At 45.4% G+C, this 19,474-nt stretch overlaps 2 protein-coding genes across 2 annotated transcripts; one reads left to right on the top strand and one right to left on the bottom strand.

Annotated features, from left to right (window-relative positions):
* Positions 1-4,999: 4,999 nt before the first annotated feature.
* On the top strand, positions 5,000-14,930 carry LOC128710804 (tyrosine-protein kinase Abl-like). The gene is made up of 6 exons (XM_053805657.1): positions 5,000-5,124; positions 10,984-12,162; positions 12,228-12,438; positions 12,510-13,231; positions 13,299-13,624; positions 13,708-14,930. The coding sequence occupies exons 1-6, from the start codon at positions 5,000-5,002 to the stop codon at positions 14,928-14,930; spliced, it is 3,786 nt and encodes a 1,261-aa protein (XP_053661632.1).
* Positions 14,931-16,408: 1,478 nt separating this feature from the next.
* LOC128713154 (UDP-glycosyltransferase UGT4-like) lies at positions 16,409-18,268 on the bottom strand. Its single transcript, XM_053808014.1, has 5 exons — positions 18,104-18,268; positions 17,950-18,037; positions 17,288-17,877; positions 16,776-17,218; positions 16,409-16,700 (listed from the first exon to the last, which is right to left on the bottom strand). Exons 1-5 carry the CDS (start codon positions 18,266-18,268, stop codon positions 16,409-16,411), a joined length of 1,578 nt encoding a protein of 525 aa, XP_053663989.1.
* Between the last annotated feature and the right edge of the window lie 1,206 nt (positions 18,269-19,474).

Here is a 19,474-nt window from a genome sequence, read left to right as displayed (position 1 = left end):
TGAACAATCATATAGTTATATATTTTAACTATTAATATTAATATTACCGATCAGACCCGATCTTTCATTTCGGCATGGTTGAAGAATAGCAATATTAAAAGAGTTTTTATTTGACACTTAAGGTTTGCAAATCGTCCATCGCACCATTAATAATTAATTAATCAATAATATAAACGAGAAAATAATAACATTAACATTCAATGCTTAATGCAATTCACAACATTAGCTCATGAACAGCAACGGTTTATTTTCGAACGGATGCCCAACGTTTTACCACAGTTGATTCAAACAGTCAGCACTCAGTACGCAGCCAGAAACAAGGCAAATCACACACACACACACTCCGCGTTGAGTTTTCCCACCCATTTTCCCGTTTTTCCAGCTCAGCTACACACACACAGTGTTTCAGTGTCGCTTGTCATTTCACCGTGGCTGTACACAACTTTGCCCGACCACTAAACAACGGCGAGGCTAACCATTTCGTGCGTAAAGGTTTTATCGGGTCGAATGCACAGTGAGTGTTTGAATAACCTGCGACATTGTAATTAGCGGTACAGCATAACGCGTCAAATAGCTTCATTTGCAAACATTTTGTTTTGTGCGCCCAGCGTCGCGTTTGCAACAATAGGAGTGTGCGTTTCTTTGTTAATGCTTTAAAGTGGGATAAAGAAGGGCTATGTTCCTGTGCTGTGTTTTTTTTTATCCTGAAAGTGTATCGTGTTTCTTTGTGTAAAACGTAGCAACCATCGCACAACGGTTGTGTTTTTTTCGACCATTTCTTCTATGTGTAAAGGATATGCTTGCATTGCCGCGAAATCCACCTTAATATATTGCTACACCTCCGCGTACGACGGTTCAGCATAGCCACCAACACAAACGTCATACCCAGCAAACGGTTGATGACCTGCAGTAGTGTTGGTATTTACCGTATTCACTTCTTAGCTCATCCATTCAGCAACGGGAGCATAAAAATCTCGTTCTAACCACACGCAGTACCGTACGAATCTGAATGGTAGAGGGGAGCAACATGACGACACATCTACGAGCTGGCACGGTTTACAAATTTCTACCCGTGGGTGCCAAACATTCAACGCTATTAATCGTTACGCCGAAAACTTTGTCCGAATGTGAGGCAATGCGGGCAATCCCAAAAGGAAAAATAGATGTTTTGACACGTGGAATAAGCGAGAATGTGATTAATACTTTGAGCATTGTGTGGTTCTTCTATGATGTTTTCAAATCAAATGAAGGCGAGTGAGAGCTTAGAGAAAACTTAACCTTTGTTTCAGTGTTCTTTTCATAATATTATGGTCTGGGTGTGATAAATAAGGGAGTTACGTTTTACTTTTTATTTCAATTTTGAAGTGAAAAGTGAAAAAAAGCCCTGATTGATCTTATCCTCCAAAATCCGCCAAGCAGTCCCAATATCTCAAACAGCCATCACACGATGTAGCTTGTCAGAATGATTGATGTTTACTATTACAAATACTGACAGCGTTTATTGACACGGTTGCCGATGCACAACGCCATCGTGTCTAATACTGATATCTTTCGCTTATGCTAAACTGCCAAACGGAACTGTGCCCCACGTTAAGAATGCCAACAAGTGGTTGCATACCGGTGTAGTGTTTGCATAGCATGTTTACGAACTTTTGTTGTCCAAAATATATGTTTTCATCGCAAACGATAATAAAGCAAAACGTAGCGCCAAACTTTCGCTCCTACCGTTAACGCTATCAGTCCTGGCGTGACGGGTGCCTAATGAACGGTTGTTTAAACTATTTCCGTTTATCAGTACCAGGAATTTTACCCACATGCATGGCACGCTGTACATGGTTGCCTTACTCGGGAAATGTGTTCCCAAAATGGACAACATACGTCTCGTATAGCATTTAGTTAGAAACGCAAACAACTTCCATTTTCCGGGAACATGTTGTATTTGTTCAATTCTTTATTTTATTTATTTGTTTGCGATAAATGTAAATCCACTTATGGTTATCACATATGGTTATCACGTTCAAGTGACAGGGCGCGAGTTCAACATTAACATAACCGAAATGTGTTTTTTTCCTCGGTATGTGCACAGCTGAAATATTATACAAGTTAAAAAAAGACGTACAATGTAGGTACGGTATTCGTGGTAGAGATATTTTTTCTTTGGAGCACACATTTGTGAAACTCCTTTGTCCTGAAACGATATTGACGACTAGGTACCTCGTACAGTCCGATTTCAGATGTACAATATAGTGCACAAATGATCCAATCGAGCGCCAACAAATCCAATGATTTTAGTCGCTGGTTTCCTTTCAGCCCGCTGCTCCAGATAATGGTGATTTTATGGGAACATATAATGCTAATTTACGTAAGCATCATTTGCGGGGTAACTTTGAGCAAAGCAACTTTTTTTTACATTTTAAAATGGGAAACATAAGAATTTACGATCGATTTATAGAAATATAATGTGTGTACTAATGAATGAATTCATGAATTTAATTCATTTCGTTTCTATTTGTTTTTTTTTTTGTTTTATTTGTTCTTTCTATTTGTTTTTACGGCTAATTCTTCAACAGCTTTTGTTTGTTGTTTGTCTTCCCTAGCGAGAAGTATATTATTTCGTATTAATTTAAAACTTAAATTACCTTAAATTGGTACAATCTATCACCAATTTTTTTTTTTTTTCCAATACGAATTGCAAACATGTGACGACACAAATTCAAAACACTAACAAAAAGTACGCAGCCAAAATTGCCACAGTTAAACTCAAGGTGTATATACGCGCGCACACTGTCAAATATTTGACACACTATGGAAATTTTAAAAACTTTGCCGAATTTGATAATTATTTTACCACTTCAATGTAAAATAAACGGAAGGATGTAAAATATTTGCCTTAAACATAAAAAAAAGCAGCTTAATGAAATCAATGCGAATAGCTGGAGAAAAGTATGTAAACATACAGAAAACCGCTCTACATACCTTGGCTATCAACGCAAAACCACCGCGCGCAGCAGTGTTGGTGTGGTGAGTTCCTTCTCGTTTGTGTTGTTTTTCAGCCACCGACGTCGGTGGAAGCATAACTCGCTCGTCCTTTTCCGTGAATGACACATACGCAAGACAAACTGCAACCTGGTGTGTACAGAGTAGCTGCCTGTCTGTACGGCGTGCTTGTGATTTACCGTGTAGCAGTGTGCAAATTCAGTTCCAAGCGAAGCATAAAGGTGAAATGTGAATGGAAATGTTGAGGTTTTTATGTATGTGACCACCCTTCCCTTTCGTCGTTCATTCCCGGTGCAATCGGCCGTGCAGCCGAGGGTGTGTTTCCGCTCAGCTGCCGTACAGTGATCCGACAGCATAAAACCAGCGCAAACACAACCACCACCAAACAGTCCACCGTGAAAGATGATGCTCCGCTTGCATCTACCGTCCTGCCGAACTGCAAACGAACCACAAACAAACAAATTTCGGTGTACCACTCCGACGAGGGCAACGTTTCGTCGGTAAATCTTTCAGTCCCGTTCGTTCTCCAATAAGAAGCGGTGCTGCAAATAGCTGAAACTCCATTCAGCAGAGCATTCAAAACGCATATCTTTTGTCTCGCGAGTGCACATGTGCACGGAGTGTGTGTGTGTTTGTGTTTTGTGTAGGTGTGTAGGGGGACAGTAACAAAAAAAAAAGAAACCCAATGAACTTATGCTTTCTTAAGTGCTGCTCGCCCGAGTTCGTCGTGCCCCTCTCTGTCCGGGTTGCTTCTAATTTTCAGCTCTCCCGCGCGCGTCATTGACTGAACCACACAAATATCCGACCAGGCGAGGGCCTCTGTGTCACACAGGAGAAAAACGAAGCATAATCGCACGGGGTATCCGTTCCCCCCCGTATTACACCACATTCTTTGTTGTGTGCGGCGAACGTACATCTGTGTGTGTGTGTGTTTGGTTGCGTGCGTGCACTTTATGCTGAAGCCTTATGTGTTTCCGCGGCTCGCTTCGTGTGTGGGACGATGCGGTGTGGTGGAAATCATAAAAATTGGAAACAAAATATAAAAGTCAATTCCTCTTCCTCTTTTCCAGCTAAGGGTACCCCGTTACACGCAATCGCTTACGGACGGTGGCTGCTAGTGGTAGCTAACGGTAGCGGCAACAACAACAGCACAAGCACCAAACTGGTAGCAGTTAGCAACCGAAATGAAGTGATTACGGTACGGTTTTAATGGAGTGTTAGACAAGTATTTATGACCAGCAGTGTATATATACGCACAACCCATTCGAGTTTCCACCAATAGTGAGTGCACTCAAACACTGCTAGAAACATAAACTACACAGGTAGACATAACAAAAACCCCACTACATCGCACCGTGCCGAAGTCTGTGAAGTGTCCAACATAATTGGAGTTCCCCTCAAAAAAAAAAAAACGCAATCTAACTGTTGCACGGGCACTGCTGATGAGAAGTGGCCGGTGAGCAGTGAGCAAAAGTGAATCATCGATTGTGTGAATATCGAATTTCTTCGTGTGTGGTTTTCCAACGCCTACTGCACACGCCACGGCTGAAAGTATCAATAAGGCCGGGTGGAAAACCTCCCACCCCCGGGGTTGGGCGAAAGGAAAACGTGAAAAGCTGCTGCATTTTCCTCCCCCCCATTGGACCGTCCACCACCCGCGATGCCGGCAGTGTTTTACCGTGAAGAACGTTAAAAGCATAAATTCTAATCGACCCCAAAAACAAGGTTCAATTCGTTTTCGGCCTGCCTCGTTTCGTGCTCAAAAGTTAAAACCATCCTCTTCTGCGAGTGCGTGTGTGTGTGTGTGTGTGTGTGTGTGTGGAAAATAAATTTCCTTTCCAACAGTGCGTGCCGTACCATAAGCAACCATCCTACGGTCCATTGGAAAAAGGTGCCCCCACAAACGGAAAAACCATTTCCCCACACCGGGTGGAAAGTGGGCACTTGTGTGTGTGTGTGTGTGTTGCGGGAGTCGGCGAGTTTTAACGCTCGTGCCGAAATTATGTTAAAAGTGATTTACATCCTCACGATTGCCGGTTGTTTACATTCGCCAGTGACTTTCGGTCGCGAACAGCAGAACCACCACCAAAACCAGCCGAACCATTACACCGCGGACACTTCCAATGGGTAAGCTTTTCCTTGGCAGGGGGCGGGAGTTTTATATGTATGGATTTTAAATACGAAATTAAACGACACACTACCATCGGGTTGGGAGGAAGGGCTGGGTGCAATTTGGGGTTGGGGAAGGTAGTTCCACACCATCGTCTGCGTGCCCAATCTAACGTTTGATTTCCTCGTTTTAGGAATGGTTTGTAAAGGTCCTGCACCGAACAGAGAATAAATCGCTGCGGACTAACCGGAGCGACACCCCGCACTTGGGTGCATAGAATTAGTTTTAATGGCTTTTGGGGGATTTTTACTTCCCGGAAATTTATATTATTCCGCTCACGGTTACGATTATTACCACCGCCATCAGTTTGACCACGTGCCATCGGACTCCTCGCGAGACCCGCACCAAGAAGCGGTTGGAAGAACCCACCGAAAAGCACTCCAAGAAAACTCCATCCGGGCCAAGCAACCGTACTGACCTAAAACCGTGTCGAGTACACAGCTTCCACCCGCACCGAACCGGGTAACTAACCCAATGACCTCGGTACCGGAAAACGAAAACCAACCACCAGAAACGCTACCCTCCTCCGGGGAAATTGGTATCCAACACCGTCCGCACCAAGTTATTTGCTTCGGTGGCGGTGCCCGGACATATTGAAATGGTATTCGGGCGACGATTTGTTATGGAATGCCAAATTTGTTGGCCGTAATCCAATTCGGTCCGGATGCGGCCTGCGGAATGGTGAATGTTTGGGAAAGGATATTAAACTCTGTGCTCCCTCTGTTCGATTGTGTAGTATCGAGGATGTTCGCCCAAATGGGGGCAGACATTAGGACGCCAAGAGAAGCTTTCGCTCGGTCAAAACGGATCTCACCAGACGCATACACACACAACACACTTAAAAAGCGGAAGAAACCATGGTTTTGTCTCATGCTGGAGGATTGTAGCTTCAATGATGGTTGCTTCCGCATACAAACACTTGGAGATAATTTATGTGGAGCGATTTAATATGCAGATGAGTTGGTCCTTTAAAAAAAACCGAGAGCCGGATACGGCGAGATTGAGAAAGAAAAACAACACCCAAATCCACTCCACGGCACAAATCTAAACACCGTAACGAAAGCTTAACCGTGTGGGGAATTGAAAATTAACTTCCCTGGAAAACACTCCCGCAACGTCCAGCTTTTTCCAGTTGGGTTCAACCGGCCCAAACGCCCCTCGGGGGTGGGTTGTCTTTTAATAAATGCAAATATTTGTGTCGCCCCACTATCAAAGGGGCCATCATCATCAGCTGAGGTTATCGGGTTTAGCAAAAACCCCTTTTTTTGTTCATCGTTGACTTCTACTGGCCCCACACGCAGGGAAACCGAAGTCGTCTCAGTTCCCTCTTTTCTAATCTTGCGCATCCTTCGCCTACTCCCGTTCCCGTACGAAAGATGCGGCTTGAGGTTCGATTTTATCCCACCGCACCCGGGGATATGCTGGACACGAACATTAATAATCCTTGTTTATGTTTCGGATGCCGACGCACCATGTCGCCCCGGAGTCCGGAGAACGATAGCCGGAGACATGGTTCTGGGTCGATGTGCCCACCTACCCACACCCTGAAACCGGATATACAAGATTAAGCCATTAGAATAACTAAACAGAGTCTCCGTGCCCGCTGCACGCTCGTACAGCATCGAGCGCCCCAGACCCGATCGCTCGACTAACGAAGCCGAGGGAAACTCTGTACCATCCCGAAAAATATGTTCCACCGTTGCTGGGAAGCTTTACGGCAGAGAACGAGTGGGGTGCTAGTAGCAGGATGGAAAATGGATTTGTATTTATCGTCAAGCTCGTTTAGAGCTTTGCTTCCGGGTTCGCATACATCGGGCAGGGGAACCTCCTGGTAAGGATAAATTATTAATACATGCAATCAATAATAACGACATAAAGTCTACCGTTCCTGATGAACGTTATTTGATCGTGTCCGGGGGTTCGTAGCGTATGTGTGTTGTTGTTGTTGTTTTTTTGTACTCCAATTGGTTTGATATGGTGTGGACATCATTCCCATATCAATGCTTCTGTAGCTAACCATCAGGAGTGATTTAGGCAACATATTGACCATTTTTGCGATCGTAAAAACCGGAGCATGGCATGGTTCGGGATACTGCAGTGTAGTAAACTTGTAATCAATTGGCCGATGAAATGCAGATAAATAAATCGATTTTACTGCTGGAGTAAGGAAAAATACGCATAAATATGTTGTTTGAAATATTCTTGAGATAGTTTTAATAACTTACAAACTTATACAAGAGTGTCTTTAAGTTATCGCAAGTTAGACCTAACAAGTCTACTCCATTTTGGCCTATCTCTAGTTCTAAAAGATCTTTACGAGCTAAATCTTCTGGGGGTGTTCTCATGCCATGGACAGACCACAAGAACTTGACGACTCTAAAGAGTTAATCTGTATAGACGTAACTGTCTTCCCCCCAACAGGACTGGTCCAAAATCCCATCTGGACCAATCTCCTACAAGCAGAACTTGGATATCCCGATATGGACGAGTAAATAAAGTAAACGAAAGCCAGAGACAGTCCTCGCTAGACATATTTAACATAAAGCAATTTTATCAACTTACCCCTTAGAAACTTAACAATTATCCAATTCTTCCTCACATTCCTTGCCACAACTTAGTGGCATTCATATTCGTCTCAAAATTATCAATCCCACCATTCAAGTATCACGTATCTTCTCTCCTGAACTACCGAAAAAGCCTTTACAACCTTTGTCGTCCGATAGTATCAATCTTATGGCATAAACAGTCCATCGAAAGCTAGCGAGATTCCTGCAAGATAATAAGGTCATTGTACAACTCATAGAGCTCTGCATTGCATCGAATTCTTGATTGTTGTTCCACAAATATTGAGCCAAAAACCCTGTGAATTTTAGGACTATAATCCTTTAATTTTCTATCGTTGTTTTCTCCTAACAATTAGTGCACGTTCGAGTCCTAACATATCGTAAATATATGCACTTAAAGTAAGAACAACACATGATAGCTAAATGCCTCCTAATGGCTTATAAACCTCTCCTATCTTCCTTATCAGTCCATTGTTTTCTTAGTACCATGTGAATGGGATACTTTAACAAATATGCACATAAAGCAGGATAATTATTTATTTAGTGTGATATATAGCGCACAACATGTTACGATGTCCATATAATCTTATGCTTTTCCCCATCCATAAACTGCCACCAAGGATGGACAGATTAAGCGCCTCAAAAGCAGCCGCTTTTGTATCTTAAAATAATCCCAACGAAATGGCGCAATTTCTTCCTCACTTTCCATCACTCTGGCAAGGAAGTAATATGGTGGCCACACGGCCACAATCAAACAGTCATCCATCAGTCAATCATGCGCTTTACGACGTCGTCCCATAACGCCCGTAGCAACGGCCATTTCCCGCTCCATAACAACAAAATTTACTGCATCCTGCTGCTGCTGCTGCTGCACACCACCAAACCCCCCTCCAACTCCATCGAACGATCTATTGCGCCAGCCGAAAGTGGACATGAATTTGTCATCTTAGTTTTTAATGAGCGTTGCCGGTTGCAGCGGGCAGCCACTCTCGACTCCATCGGATTTCGTAGAAATAATGTTCTGACCATTTTGTCTCACGATGCTAACCACGGATGACAAAACATTTACGATGCCACTGATCTAGATCCAGTTGCATTCTGTTTACACTAGCCGGGCCCCAGTCGCACCGTTTGGGGAGCAGACGCGGACACTGGATAATTAATGTGATGAAAACGGTCCTATCCCCTTGGCGTTCTGCCGGCGTGGCCGTTCGGGTAAAACCACCCGACGAACCCGATGCGCGCTGGTGTGTCAGGCGACACGACTTCTCAATCATTCAAGATGCGCTCGGTGTGTCTGGTCGTTCCAGTTTCATCTGCCATTCCATTTTACGAACCGTCCCGGAACGTTCCGTGTCACACTGTTGGTGTGCCGTCGGTTGGCTGTGGGACGTAAATTTACAGCCCACCCCGGAACGATGGTTGGTGGATCTCGACCCTGCTGAAGCTGAAGAGATTGATTGTTCTCTAGGAGATACCGCTAGATTTCCGGCTGCGAGGGAGGCGGAAAGAGCTCCACGGAAGGGCCATTCCCGAACCTGACGTACAATGTGTTGGGACAGGCTTTTAACAAGATAACGAAAAAAAAGAACATTAATGCATGGAAAGCATTTTCATCACAGAGTTGCCTTAGGTCTCCTAATGTCCTGTCGTGTCATTTAGAGCGTATTGAGTACCCGGTTCGTCTAGTACACTCGCATTAAATATTTCATCAACTGTTAGCTCATTTACGGAAATGTGTTAAGTGACGTTGAATTAAAGATTCACTTTAAGCCCATACCCGTTCACATGCATGGCTGAATATTGATGTAACTCGTTACCATTTCCGTGTGCAAAAGCCTATCAATAAAACATCAATCCAGAGTTGCGAGGGACTTTGTGAGTTGCTGTACTAATTGGGGCATTTTGTCACAAAGTAATGTATTAGTGTTGTGCTGAGAGCAATCTTTTGAAACGAGTCATTCAATTGAATCTTTAGCGAGCGGTCAGTCAAATAAGGAATCGACTCTTAAAAGATTTATGAATCATCAGAGCAGTGGCGAATCGACCTTTAAGCGATCGATTTTAGATGAATCTTGAATCTTGTCAACCGATAACCGGGGGAATCATGGAGGATTCATAACTCTTGAATGCTTAATGGATCTTGGATGATTCATGAATCTTAGAGGATTGAAAAAATTCATAAATTTTAGAGGATTCATGAATAAAGGTTCATATTAATTCAGTTGCCTATTATTGAATTGAAACAAAGCTTCATTCTGATTCATGAATCGGAATTAGGTTTAACCAACTCATTTATTTGTATGCCGAGAAACATCGAAATCGTATAAGGAGACTTCGATCGAGGCCTTTCCATTAGCTTATGAATATTTTATATCCTTCCTTCAAATAAATAACTAAAGCTCATTCACTTTATTACGCTAAAAGAAGGTAACTTTCACCCACTATTAACTGCAAATGGTTCCGTAGGAAATAAACACACAATTAAACTCCATTCCATCGACGGGCAACATTACGGAGAAAAAAAGCAAACCGACCGTATCGAGTTCTGTTTGCTCACTACTCATTGTATCTATGAAACTTGATTTACAGCACAAGAAAAAAACCTCCCCCACACACACACACACACGCTCTCGCCGTCTCCGGTTATAATACGGATATGCGTTTGTTTGTCTTTCGAGCATACTTTTACCCCACCACCCTCGCAACCCGGTCCCGGTTTCGGCATTAAAATCTCCTGCCGTCCACAAAAACTCCACGCCATCAAACAAACGCTAAGTACGCACCCGGTTGTTGAACGACTAAATAAAAGCCAGATGGTGTGGTGCTCGACTTTTTAATAACGAAGACCCTATCGTATCCTGCCCCAAACGCAGAGGCACTTTAACGCCGGCTACGTTCGACGGAAACCAGACCTGGTTCTGTTATGGGTTTTGTGTGATCTTAGCGAAAGCGGCCCGCTGTATAAGCTATCGCCGCACATACTACAGCGAAGACTGTGCAAAGTGATTCGCTTAAGATTCGCATTTTCCTCACCTTATTTTCCACTGCTTGGGGAAGCTAAGCGAGCGTGTAAAGTTTCCTACAGTTTGCACAAAAAAAACAGCAACAATCATGCCACTTTGTTTGAGCGTCTTTACGCAGTTCCTCCCTGTGCCGTTCCGAGTGTCTTGGGTTTGAAAGCTAACTTTTCATACAACCGTTCTAATTGTTAACGTTTGCTTTGTTTCTCGTCCCCGCTTCATTCCACAGGCTGACATTTACGCCGTCCGGTACGGCCGGATACGCACGGGCAGGCGGCTACACGCCAAATGCCAAGTTTAACCGGCGAAAGAAGACGGAAAAGTTGCATCAGGATGGTAGCGCACAGTACCGGGACGAGGAGGACACGATCGAGCCGGGCGTGTGCCAGGTGTACACGGGTGCCACCTGCGAACAGTACCTTCGCAATCAAACCGTCTTCGTGACGCCGGACATCACGATGGAAACGCTCGAGGAGCGCCTGAAGGCGGCGTACGGTGTGATCCGTGAGTCGAAAGACATGAACGCCAACTGTCGCGTGTACGCGTTGCCCAGCCTGTGCTACAGCATTCTGCCCGTGTGCCGTACACCCGAGCTGACCAACCACCAGTACTTCGCCAACCGGGCCGCGGCCGAAGCGGCACGCCGTGCCGCCACCAGCGGCCGGGGGAAGTTTAAAGCGCACGAGAAGAAAAATAACCGCAAACAGCTGTTGCTAAAAGCGGCCCTTTCAACGCCCGCACCGTACGTGAGCACGACAAGCACGCTGTTCAACGATACGCCAACCACGACGGAACGGCTTCGGATATATTTTCGGGGCGGTGTGACACCGGACCTCGGTGGACATTTTTTCGACGGTGAAATCGTTACGGAAAACGCCGCCCCGGCACGGTACGACAGTACCGGACGGGGTCGGCGAGCGGCCCAGCAGGACTATCGGTACGTTCAACCGGGCGACGAAATATCCGTCCTATCGTACACCTCGTCGTCGGGTCCGAAAAAATCTTACCCACCAACAAGGAACACCGAAAACCTGCGACGCATCTGCCGCAATGATTGTGAGCTGCTGGAAAATGAACTTTGCCAGAAGGAGTACGCGATTGCGAAACGACATCCTACCATCGGGCAAAAGCTGCCGCTGGAAGAGTGTGACGATTTACCGCTGCAGCAGAGTGTCGACGGGACGATCTTGAATGGAATCGGTGGGCTTGGAAGTTCGGGCGACATGGAGTGTATGCGGCTGGGAATTGATTTGGACATCAAACCGAACGATGATTGTTACTGGGAAAATGGGGCGAGTTACCGTGGCATTATGGATCGGACCAAGTCGTCCAAAATTTGTATGCGCTGGTCCAAGCTGATGCACACGATGTCGGAGTTTCCACACCTTGCCGGACACAACTATTGCCGGTGCGTAGGAAAGATGAACGAATTGTTTTCCCAATAATTTGGCTTTATGGTTTTTCTTTTTTTAGAAACCCACCACATGCCGGCCCAATGGATGCACCCTGGTGCTACGTGGACATGCAGAAGACCATCGAGTACTGCGACATTCCGAAGTGTTCCGAGCGAATGTGGATGTACATTATCATTGGGTTTATAGCCATCATCTCCCCGCTGTTCATCGGTATAGCCGTGTTTTGCTGCCGGAAATATCGCAAACATGGTGTATCCAACATCCAGAATGTAAATGTCTATGAAAACGTTCAAAAATGTGCATCTTTGTAATTTGTTGCACTTGCACTCTCCCCTTCCAGATTAACTTACCGAATGCGGACAAGAACATTTACGGCAATTCCCGGCTCAACTCCCCGATCGAGATGACGTCCCTGATAGCGAACCAATCGTCAACCGGTGCCGCCAGCAGGAATGCAGAAAATGGTGGCATCCAGGGTTTAACTACCGGCCAGCCCGGTACCGGTGGTAACGCCGGCCAGTCGTCACAGTCGCGTAACAACGGTATCTCGCGCGTTCCCCAGTACACGCTGCAGGACGTGCGCTTCGTCGAGGAGCTGGGCGAGGGCGCGTTCGGCAAGGTGTACAAGGGTGAACTGACGCAGAAGAACGGCGAGCGGATCTTCGTCGCTGTGAAGGCGCTGAAGGAGAATGCGAGCGCGAAAACGCAAGCCGACTTTAAGCGCGAGATCGAGTTGATATCCGACCTGAAGCACGACAACATCGTCTGCATCCTGGGTGTGGTGCTGAAGGAGGAACCGCTCTGCATGCTGTTCGAGTATATGGCGCAGGGTGATCTGCACGAGTTTCTGATCGCCAACTCACCGAACGAGGGCAAATCGTTGAGCCAGCTGCAGTTTTTGCTGATTGCCCAGCAGATTTGCGACGGCATGGAGTACCTGGCGAGTCACCATTACGTGCACCGTGATTTGGCCGCACGGAACTGTCTGGTGGGCGATAGTTTGACGGTGAAAATTTCCGACTTTGGTCTGTCGCGGGATATCTACAGCTCGGATTACTATCGGTAAGTTCCTTTGTTCTTCAGATCAAGAAAGAACCCGCATTGGCTATACATTTTGTTTTGCTTTCAGTGTTCAATCAAAGTCACTCCTGCCCGTACGCTGGATGCCTTCGGAGTCGATTCTTTATGGTAAATTCACGACCGAGAGTGACGTTTGGTCCTTCGGGGTGGTGTTGTGGGAAATTTATAGCTACGGTTTGCAGCCATACTACGGGTACAGCAATCAGGAAGTCATCAATATGGTGCGCGCCAGACAGCTGTTACCTTGTCCCGAGTCCTGCCCCAGTGCAGTTTACTCGCTGATGGTAGAATGTTGGCATGAGCAGGCCGTGCGACGACCAACATTCCCGGAGATTGGCCATCGGTTAAAGATATGGTATCAAGCACAGAAGAGAAGTAAGCAAAAGGACGTTTCAGTTGCGCTTTTCCAAATGGAAACTAATTTTCGGTTGGGTTCGATTGTTTTTTCTCTTTTCTAGGTGAACAAAACGAGCAAGGAGGTTTCAATCGCAAGGGCTCAATGTTAAGTGTCAATACAAACCGCATGTCCTCGCAGGGCAATCTAAACATTGCCACCCCGTCATCTTCATCCAGCCATCATTCTTTGAGCAGGGAGCGTAACGGTGATGGACGGGCGGATCAGCAGCTCCAGCAACAACAGCTGCAGCAACAACAACTGCCGCTTCTCCCTCAACCACAGCAGCGAAAGCATCATCATCATTCGCTGGAACGTGAGAAAATCTTACGGACGAACCAATTACAACATCAACAGCAGCAACAACAACAACAACAGCAGCTGCAACAAACCTCCCCTCAGGTTGGGCCACCACATTCGGCCACATCTCGGCCACACCATCAGCATCACCAGCATCACCATTCACTAGATCGTAGCAACAACGGCACCGGTCGGATGGATGAATCCGCCAGTTCTGCCGGCGATCAATTCGAAACGCAGAGCAACCGTAGCTTCTATCACAATGCAAGCGCCAGCCGAAGCAACAAAAGCATTCATTCGATGCAGGAACCAGCACAGCATCACGCAAATCATCACGCCCACGCCCATCAGCATCATTCGCACGGGCAGCAACCACAGCAACCGATGGGAGGACACTCGCAAGGATACAAAAATTTCAGCCTGCCCCGGAAAAGTATCGACAGTGGACTTGAATACGGGGTGGACGCGGATTTCGCTGGCATGGTAACAAGCAGCCCCGGATATCCAGCCGCTGGACGGGTCGAAATCAAAGCACGCCCTCCCAAAGATCCACATCGGCATCACCATCATCACCATCACCACGGTTCGGGGCGCAACAGTAGGAATCGCATCGATGCGGTCGCAACAGTTGGTAGTTCCATATCGTCGCTGCCTGGTAGCAGTGATCTAGCGTCCGAGCTCGATCGTCAAGCACAACACATACCAAAGAATAGCACACAATCGCTGGTGACCGGCAACCAACCGATGGTACCGCCGCCCAATCCGGGAATGCCACCGATCGGGCGCAAACCAAGCCATAGCGGAAGTATCCTCAGCGTTGCCAGCAGTACGAGCGAACAGTGTGGCGGTGGGGGCATCAGTTCCTTTCAGCCCGGTTTCAGTTCCCCTTCGCCGACCGTACAGTCCGTTGGTAATGGTGTCGCCGGTGGTGGTGACCCAACGTTGCCACCGAACGCACTAATGCAATCAACCTACCACGAAGGATAAGCCCGGCGGTTGTTTTTTTCTTTTAACAGTTTTAAGCAAACTCGTAGCATAGGTAAGGATAAACAGTCCCCATGAATGTGCGTTATCACAGCCATTCCCGTTCCTAGTGCAGAACAGTTGGAAACAACCGGCAAAGGAAGCGGAGTTCGGTTTCATTTCCATTCATCACACAAACAAACAGCTCAAACAGCATCCCCTCAGGATGATGTGCCATGTTGCGATCTCAATAATTGGACTGCTAGTGCATAGGAATTAGCGTTAGGAACACCGTCTACCTTACTGCGGCGTGTGTTCATGTTCCTACAATGAATCATTTCATTAATTTTTACCCTTCATCAAATTCCTCTACATGGAAGTTTGAGGCTAATCTTGAATCTCGAATTCCATCAATCTCTTTCCAGTTCCATAGACTAGAAACCTGTAGCTATTGCTGCACACAAGAAACGGACTTTAATGTGCCCCTTTTTTTGAACTGAGCATAGATAAATTAATTCACTGTTTAGGCACTGAATAGTGCTGCCGATAGCAGTTTGAAGAAAAGCCATAGATAAACCCAGAATATCTCATCATACTCTTCTAGCTCTTACTTTGGACTGAATTGATTATCGGGTTATGTTAAGGGTTATCTTAAGTCTCGCAGCAACAAAGCAAACAACTGGAACTACCGTCTACTGTCCGTGTTCTCATTCCAAGTGCAACCGAGTGCACAGCCACCGCTAGGGTGTCGCTGGATGGAATTTTTAAAACGTACGTTAAGCTCCCAACTCCGGGATTTATGCATTTTATGTGCTGCGGACCGTCGAACCGAGCAAACCCAACAAGTGGTAGTGGTAAACCAAGTCATCGATGATTCCGTACCATCCTGTGTATCTATTATGTAGTCGTGGGACAGTGTGAGGAAGGAGAAAAAAAAACCAAACGAAAGCGAAGCATTACAAAACAGAGAACCAAGAGACTATGTGCAGTGTGGCAATATGCAGTTCAAGGATATAATAATGGAAGCGAGAAAGGGAGGAGGCACATACAGAATAAATAATTTAACTATCATGATAAGATGCAAGACGTTTAATGTATAAGGGGAAAAAATAACAGAAAGCGCCCAACTTTTCTCCTACCTCATCTCGGTGAAGTGTGAGAGTGGATGACCTTGTTTTTTTTTGGCGCGCTGGTGCTAAGTGCGGCAACCGTCAGTCAATCACGACGGAATCGCCTAACGGCACCACACCTCAATTTGTGGGTATTCCTTCCCCAGGGAACAGGGAACCGCAAGTCACATTTTGTGACATTTTTATCAAAAGGAATGACAGAAGAAAAACCAAAACCGTGTAATAATATTAGTAAGAAAGATCTTTTTTTGCATGTGAAAAAATAATAAATACAACGGCAACAAAACCAAACAAACACACACACACTCGGAAAGGAAGATAACAAAATGAAATAAAAACTGTCGAAAAAAAGAATGCAAACGTGTATGAAATTTATTTATTTTTCTTCGTTCCGGGGTTAGGGGTAGAATGGTTTTGTGATATTAGTATCTGTTTCAAAAAAGAAATGAAAAGAACAATGGCAGTGCAAGAAACAGTCGCGATCAGCACATACACATCTAGGTTGTTATACTCGAAAGTGGACAGCTCCTGGGCGGGTGATCGCAAATGCTCCGCAGACTTTCCATGACGCAGTACATACTCGATCCAAAACATGGCCGTTTGCATCGGTGTAAGCGGTTGGTCTCGATATCGTTCCGAAATCTGTTTCACCCTTAGCCTATATCTGTAATGAAGAAGGGATGAGCGTTTTATCATCCCTGTAGAACTCCCGTGGAAGCACTTTTTATACGAAACAAACCGTTCTGCTTGGAGAACTTCATTAATGGCACGTTCGAAGCTGCGCTCATCCAGCTCACCGTACGCCACGGTAACACCCCATCCGGCCTGAGCGACCCGTGCCGCATTCAGCGGCTGATCACCGAAAATCGGTATCGCCACGATCGGTACACCGTGGTAGATTGCCTCGGTACAACTGAGCAATCCGCCGTGAGTTATGAACAACCGCACCTTCGGATGGGCCAGGATGTCGTCTTGAGGGAGCCACCGCCGGACAAGGAATTTACGCTCGTCAAGCAGCAACGTTTCATCATCCCACTTCCAGATGATGTTCTGCTGGGCACGGGACAGCACCCTTATTATTGCATCCCGTTTACGGGGGTCCATTTTCGATGGTTTCACATTGCCACCAAGTGAGAAGTAGAGCACACCATGTTCCGAATTCTCGATGAATGTTCTAATGTCCTGCAAAATGTCCACAGTTTATCAGCCGACTAGAACAGTATGGCATCAGATATGCGTAGTAGGACGCACCTGTGGCAGAGAGTTCGCTTCCCGGTTCACATGGAAACCGCCAACTTCAATCACGTTCGGCGAATAGGGTCGCAGAAAGCTCATGCTGAAATGGCTATTGATGAGCACCACCGACACACCGTGACGACGCATTTCATCCATCGATCGCGTGGCATGGGGGAAGAACGTATCGTAGTACTGCTGCATCATCGGAAGATATATGTATCGCATCACGATCGCTTCCACGCCGTGGAACGCTACGTTCACCAACCGTTGCCAGAATGTCATGTTGCTGGTATAGCTCAGCATCTGATGTGGCACATACGACAGGGGCTGCGGTGTTCCCGTAAGGTCATTGATGAAGGTACTTGCACCGAATGTGCTCATGCCCACAATCGGACATTGGAAACGGTCACCAAACCCAAGCAAAGCATCATCCATAAAAATCTCCAGCAGCAACAGATCGAACATTTCGTTTGGTGATTGCAATAACCTTTGTACTGCGGGTGAGGTCAGCGTGGCGTTGGTCGTTTCCTCAACATACTGTCGCATTTGGAACAGATTGCTCACCACGCTGTTCTCGGTAGATTCAAAGATATGATCCATTGCGTCTGGAAGATGAGAGTTGTAGTAGAATTAGCACATATCGTACATACTTTAATCTTCATCCTCGCCCACTGTACCATTGAACGCCCTTCCACTGTACTCGATCTCGATCTCGCGATAGTTCTCTGGAGGGTTTTGCAGCTTAAAAGGGCTGATCACAGTTACCTTCGGAGAAAGAGAAGAGAAGAGCAGATAGATAAATATACCCCAACATTTTACTAACCTATCTACCTCGTGACCAGCTTTTGCAAGCTCCTTCGCCAAAGCCGTCCCCAGAATCCAGTGAGACTTTGAAGTGGTAGGAAAAATTCCCAATATGCGAGCTGCCTCGTTTCCGGTGATAAACACACTAATTGCACTGAGCAGCAGTGTTGCAAGCGGCATCCAACAAGCCATAATTTGGCTGTACCTGATCCAGAACTGCCAGCCCAATATTTCTGCCAACGATCGGTTTGTCTCAAACACAGAACAAGTGCACACTGAACAACATGTAATTGCGTAAGTTGTTGAGAGTTGCGCGGTTGTTTTTTGCATGTTTTCTTCGCTATCCTTCAATTTTTAGAACCGGTTTCAATGGAGTTGTGTTCGTGCTCTCACGGTGAGGAAATTCTCGTTGCCGTAGACGTAAAGGAAGCGGCCATAAATTGCTTGATGCGTGAGGTAAACATTACACGCTTTTTGTACTATTCATTCATATCTTTAGGAGAAACCTTTAGTCTTTACGCATACATTAAAACCTTTAAATACACCTTAAGACCTTAATTTATAAAATAATTGCAAATGAGATTATAGTATTGCCCGATATTATGGAAATGGACACGCACAACATTCTTTGATTTTACCTTCATTAAAAATGATGACTCCCAAAACTTGTTTATCGAAAGAAGTCATACTAACTAATTGGTTTATTGTTATCAGATTAGCAGGTTAGTCATAGCCCAACGACACAAGCTTTATTGGCAGAGGCACATTGCAATTGATATACCTTAATCAATCAACAATCGAGCAAGCAATCAAATCAATCAGTCAATCAACACTAAATTCATGTGCTTTTAAATAGGGGAATCATACCGGGCTGACCAAGCATTTGCCGGCCGGTCGAACCGGCGTACAAGTGAACTATCAACAGTAACCAACGGACCCAAACGCATAGGGAATCTGTCGTTATTTTGTTTATTTTTCTACCAGCTGATAAGCTCGAATATTGCATCCTCTCAGCTGTTGTAACCGGTTATTACGCATGGTAAAATAACTGCAATCGTCAAGAGTTCACACACAATACAGCACCTGAGGTGAAAGATGCATTCGGTCTGTCTTGTAAGAGAGAAACTACATTCACTGCACAACTTGGTTATCTGTTCTGGGCTGCTAATGCAGTGTTTCTTAATACAAGTAGTGAATAGCATTTTATTTTAATAAAGTTGTGATAAAGTAAAAGTGAATATGTAAAAGGTCAATTACTGATACTCGATAATTATACGATTATATTACTGAAATCCGTTATCAGATCAGATATTTCGAATATTTTATAAGTTTAAACATGTATTCGGCGAATTTGAATAAATGTAAAAGACATTAATGAGTGATTCTCCATCTCCATCT

Source organism: Anopheles marshallii, chromosome 3 (genome assembly GCF_943734725.1).
Source record: "Anopheles marshallii chromosome 3, idAnoMarsDA_429_01, whole genome shotgun sequence".
NCBI classification, from domain to species: Eukaryota; Metazoa; Arthropoda; class Insecta; order Diptera; family Culicidae; genus Anopheles; species Anopheles marshallii.
This window is presented reverse-complemented; position numbering and strand designations above follow the sequence as displayed.

Coding starts and splice junctions, on each gene's coding strand:
- LOC128710804 (XM_053805657.1), top strand. CDS start 5,000: ATGTTAAAAGTGATTTACATCCTCACGATTGCCGGTTGTTTACATTCG. Junction 12,439..12,509: donor GTGTATCCAACATCCAGAAT/GTAAATGTCTAT, acceptor CTCCCCTTCCAG/ATTAACTTACCGAATGCGGA. Junction 13,625..13,707: donor GTATCAAGCACAGAAGAGAA/GTAAGCAAAAGG, acceptor TCTCTTTTCTAG/GTGAACAAAACGAGCAAGGA.
- LOC128713154 (XM_053808014.1), bottom strand. CDS start 18,268: ATGGCTTGTTGGATGCCGCTTGCAACACTGCTGCTCAGTGCAATTAGT. Junction 17,878..17,949: donor CAGTGGAAGGGCGTTCAATG/GTACAGTGGGCG, acceptor CTCATCTTCCAG/ACGCAATGGATCATATCTTT. Junction 17,219..17,287: donor AAGCGAACTCTCTGCCACAG/GTGCGTCCTACT, acceptor GACATTTTGCAG/GACATTAGAACATTCATCGA.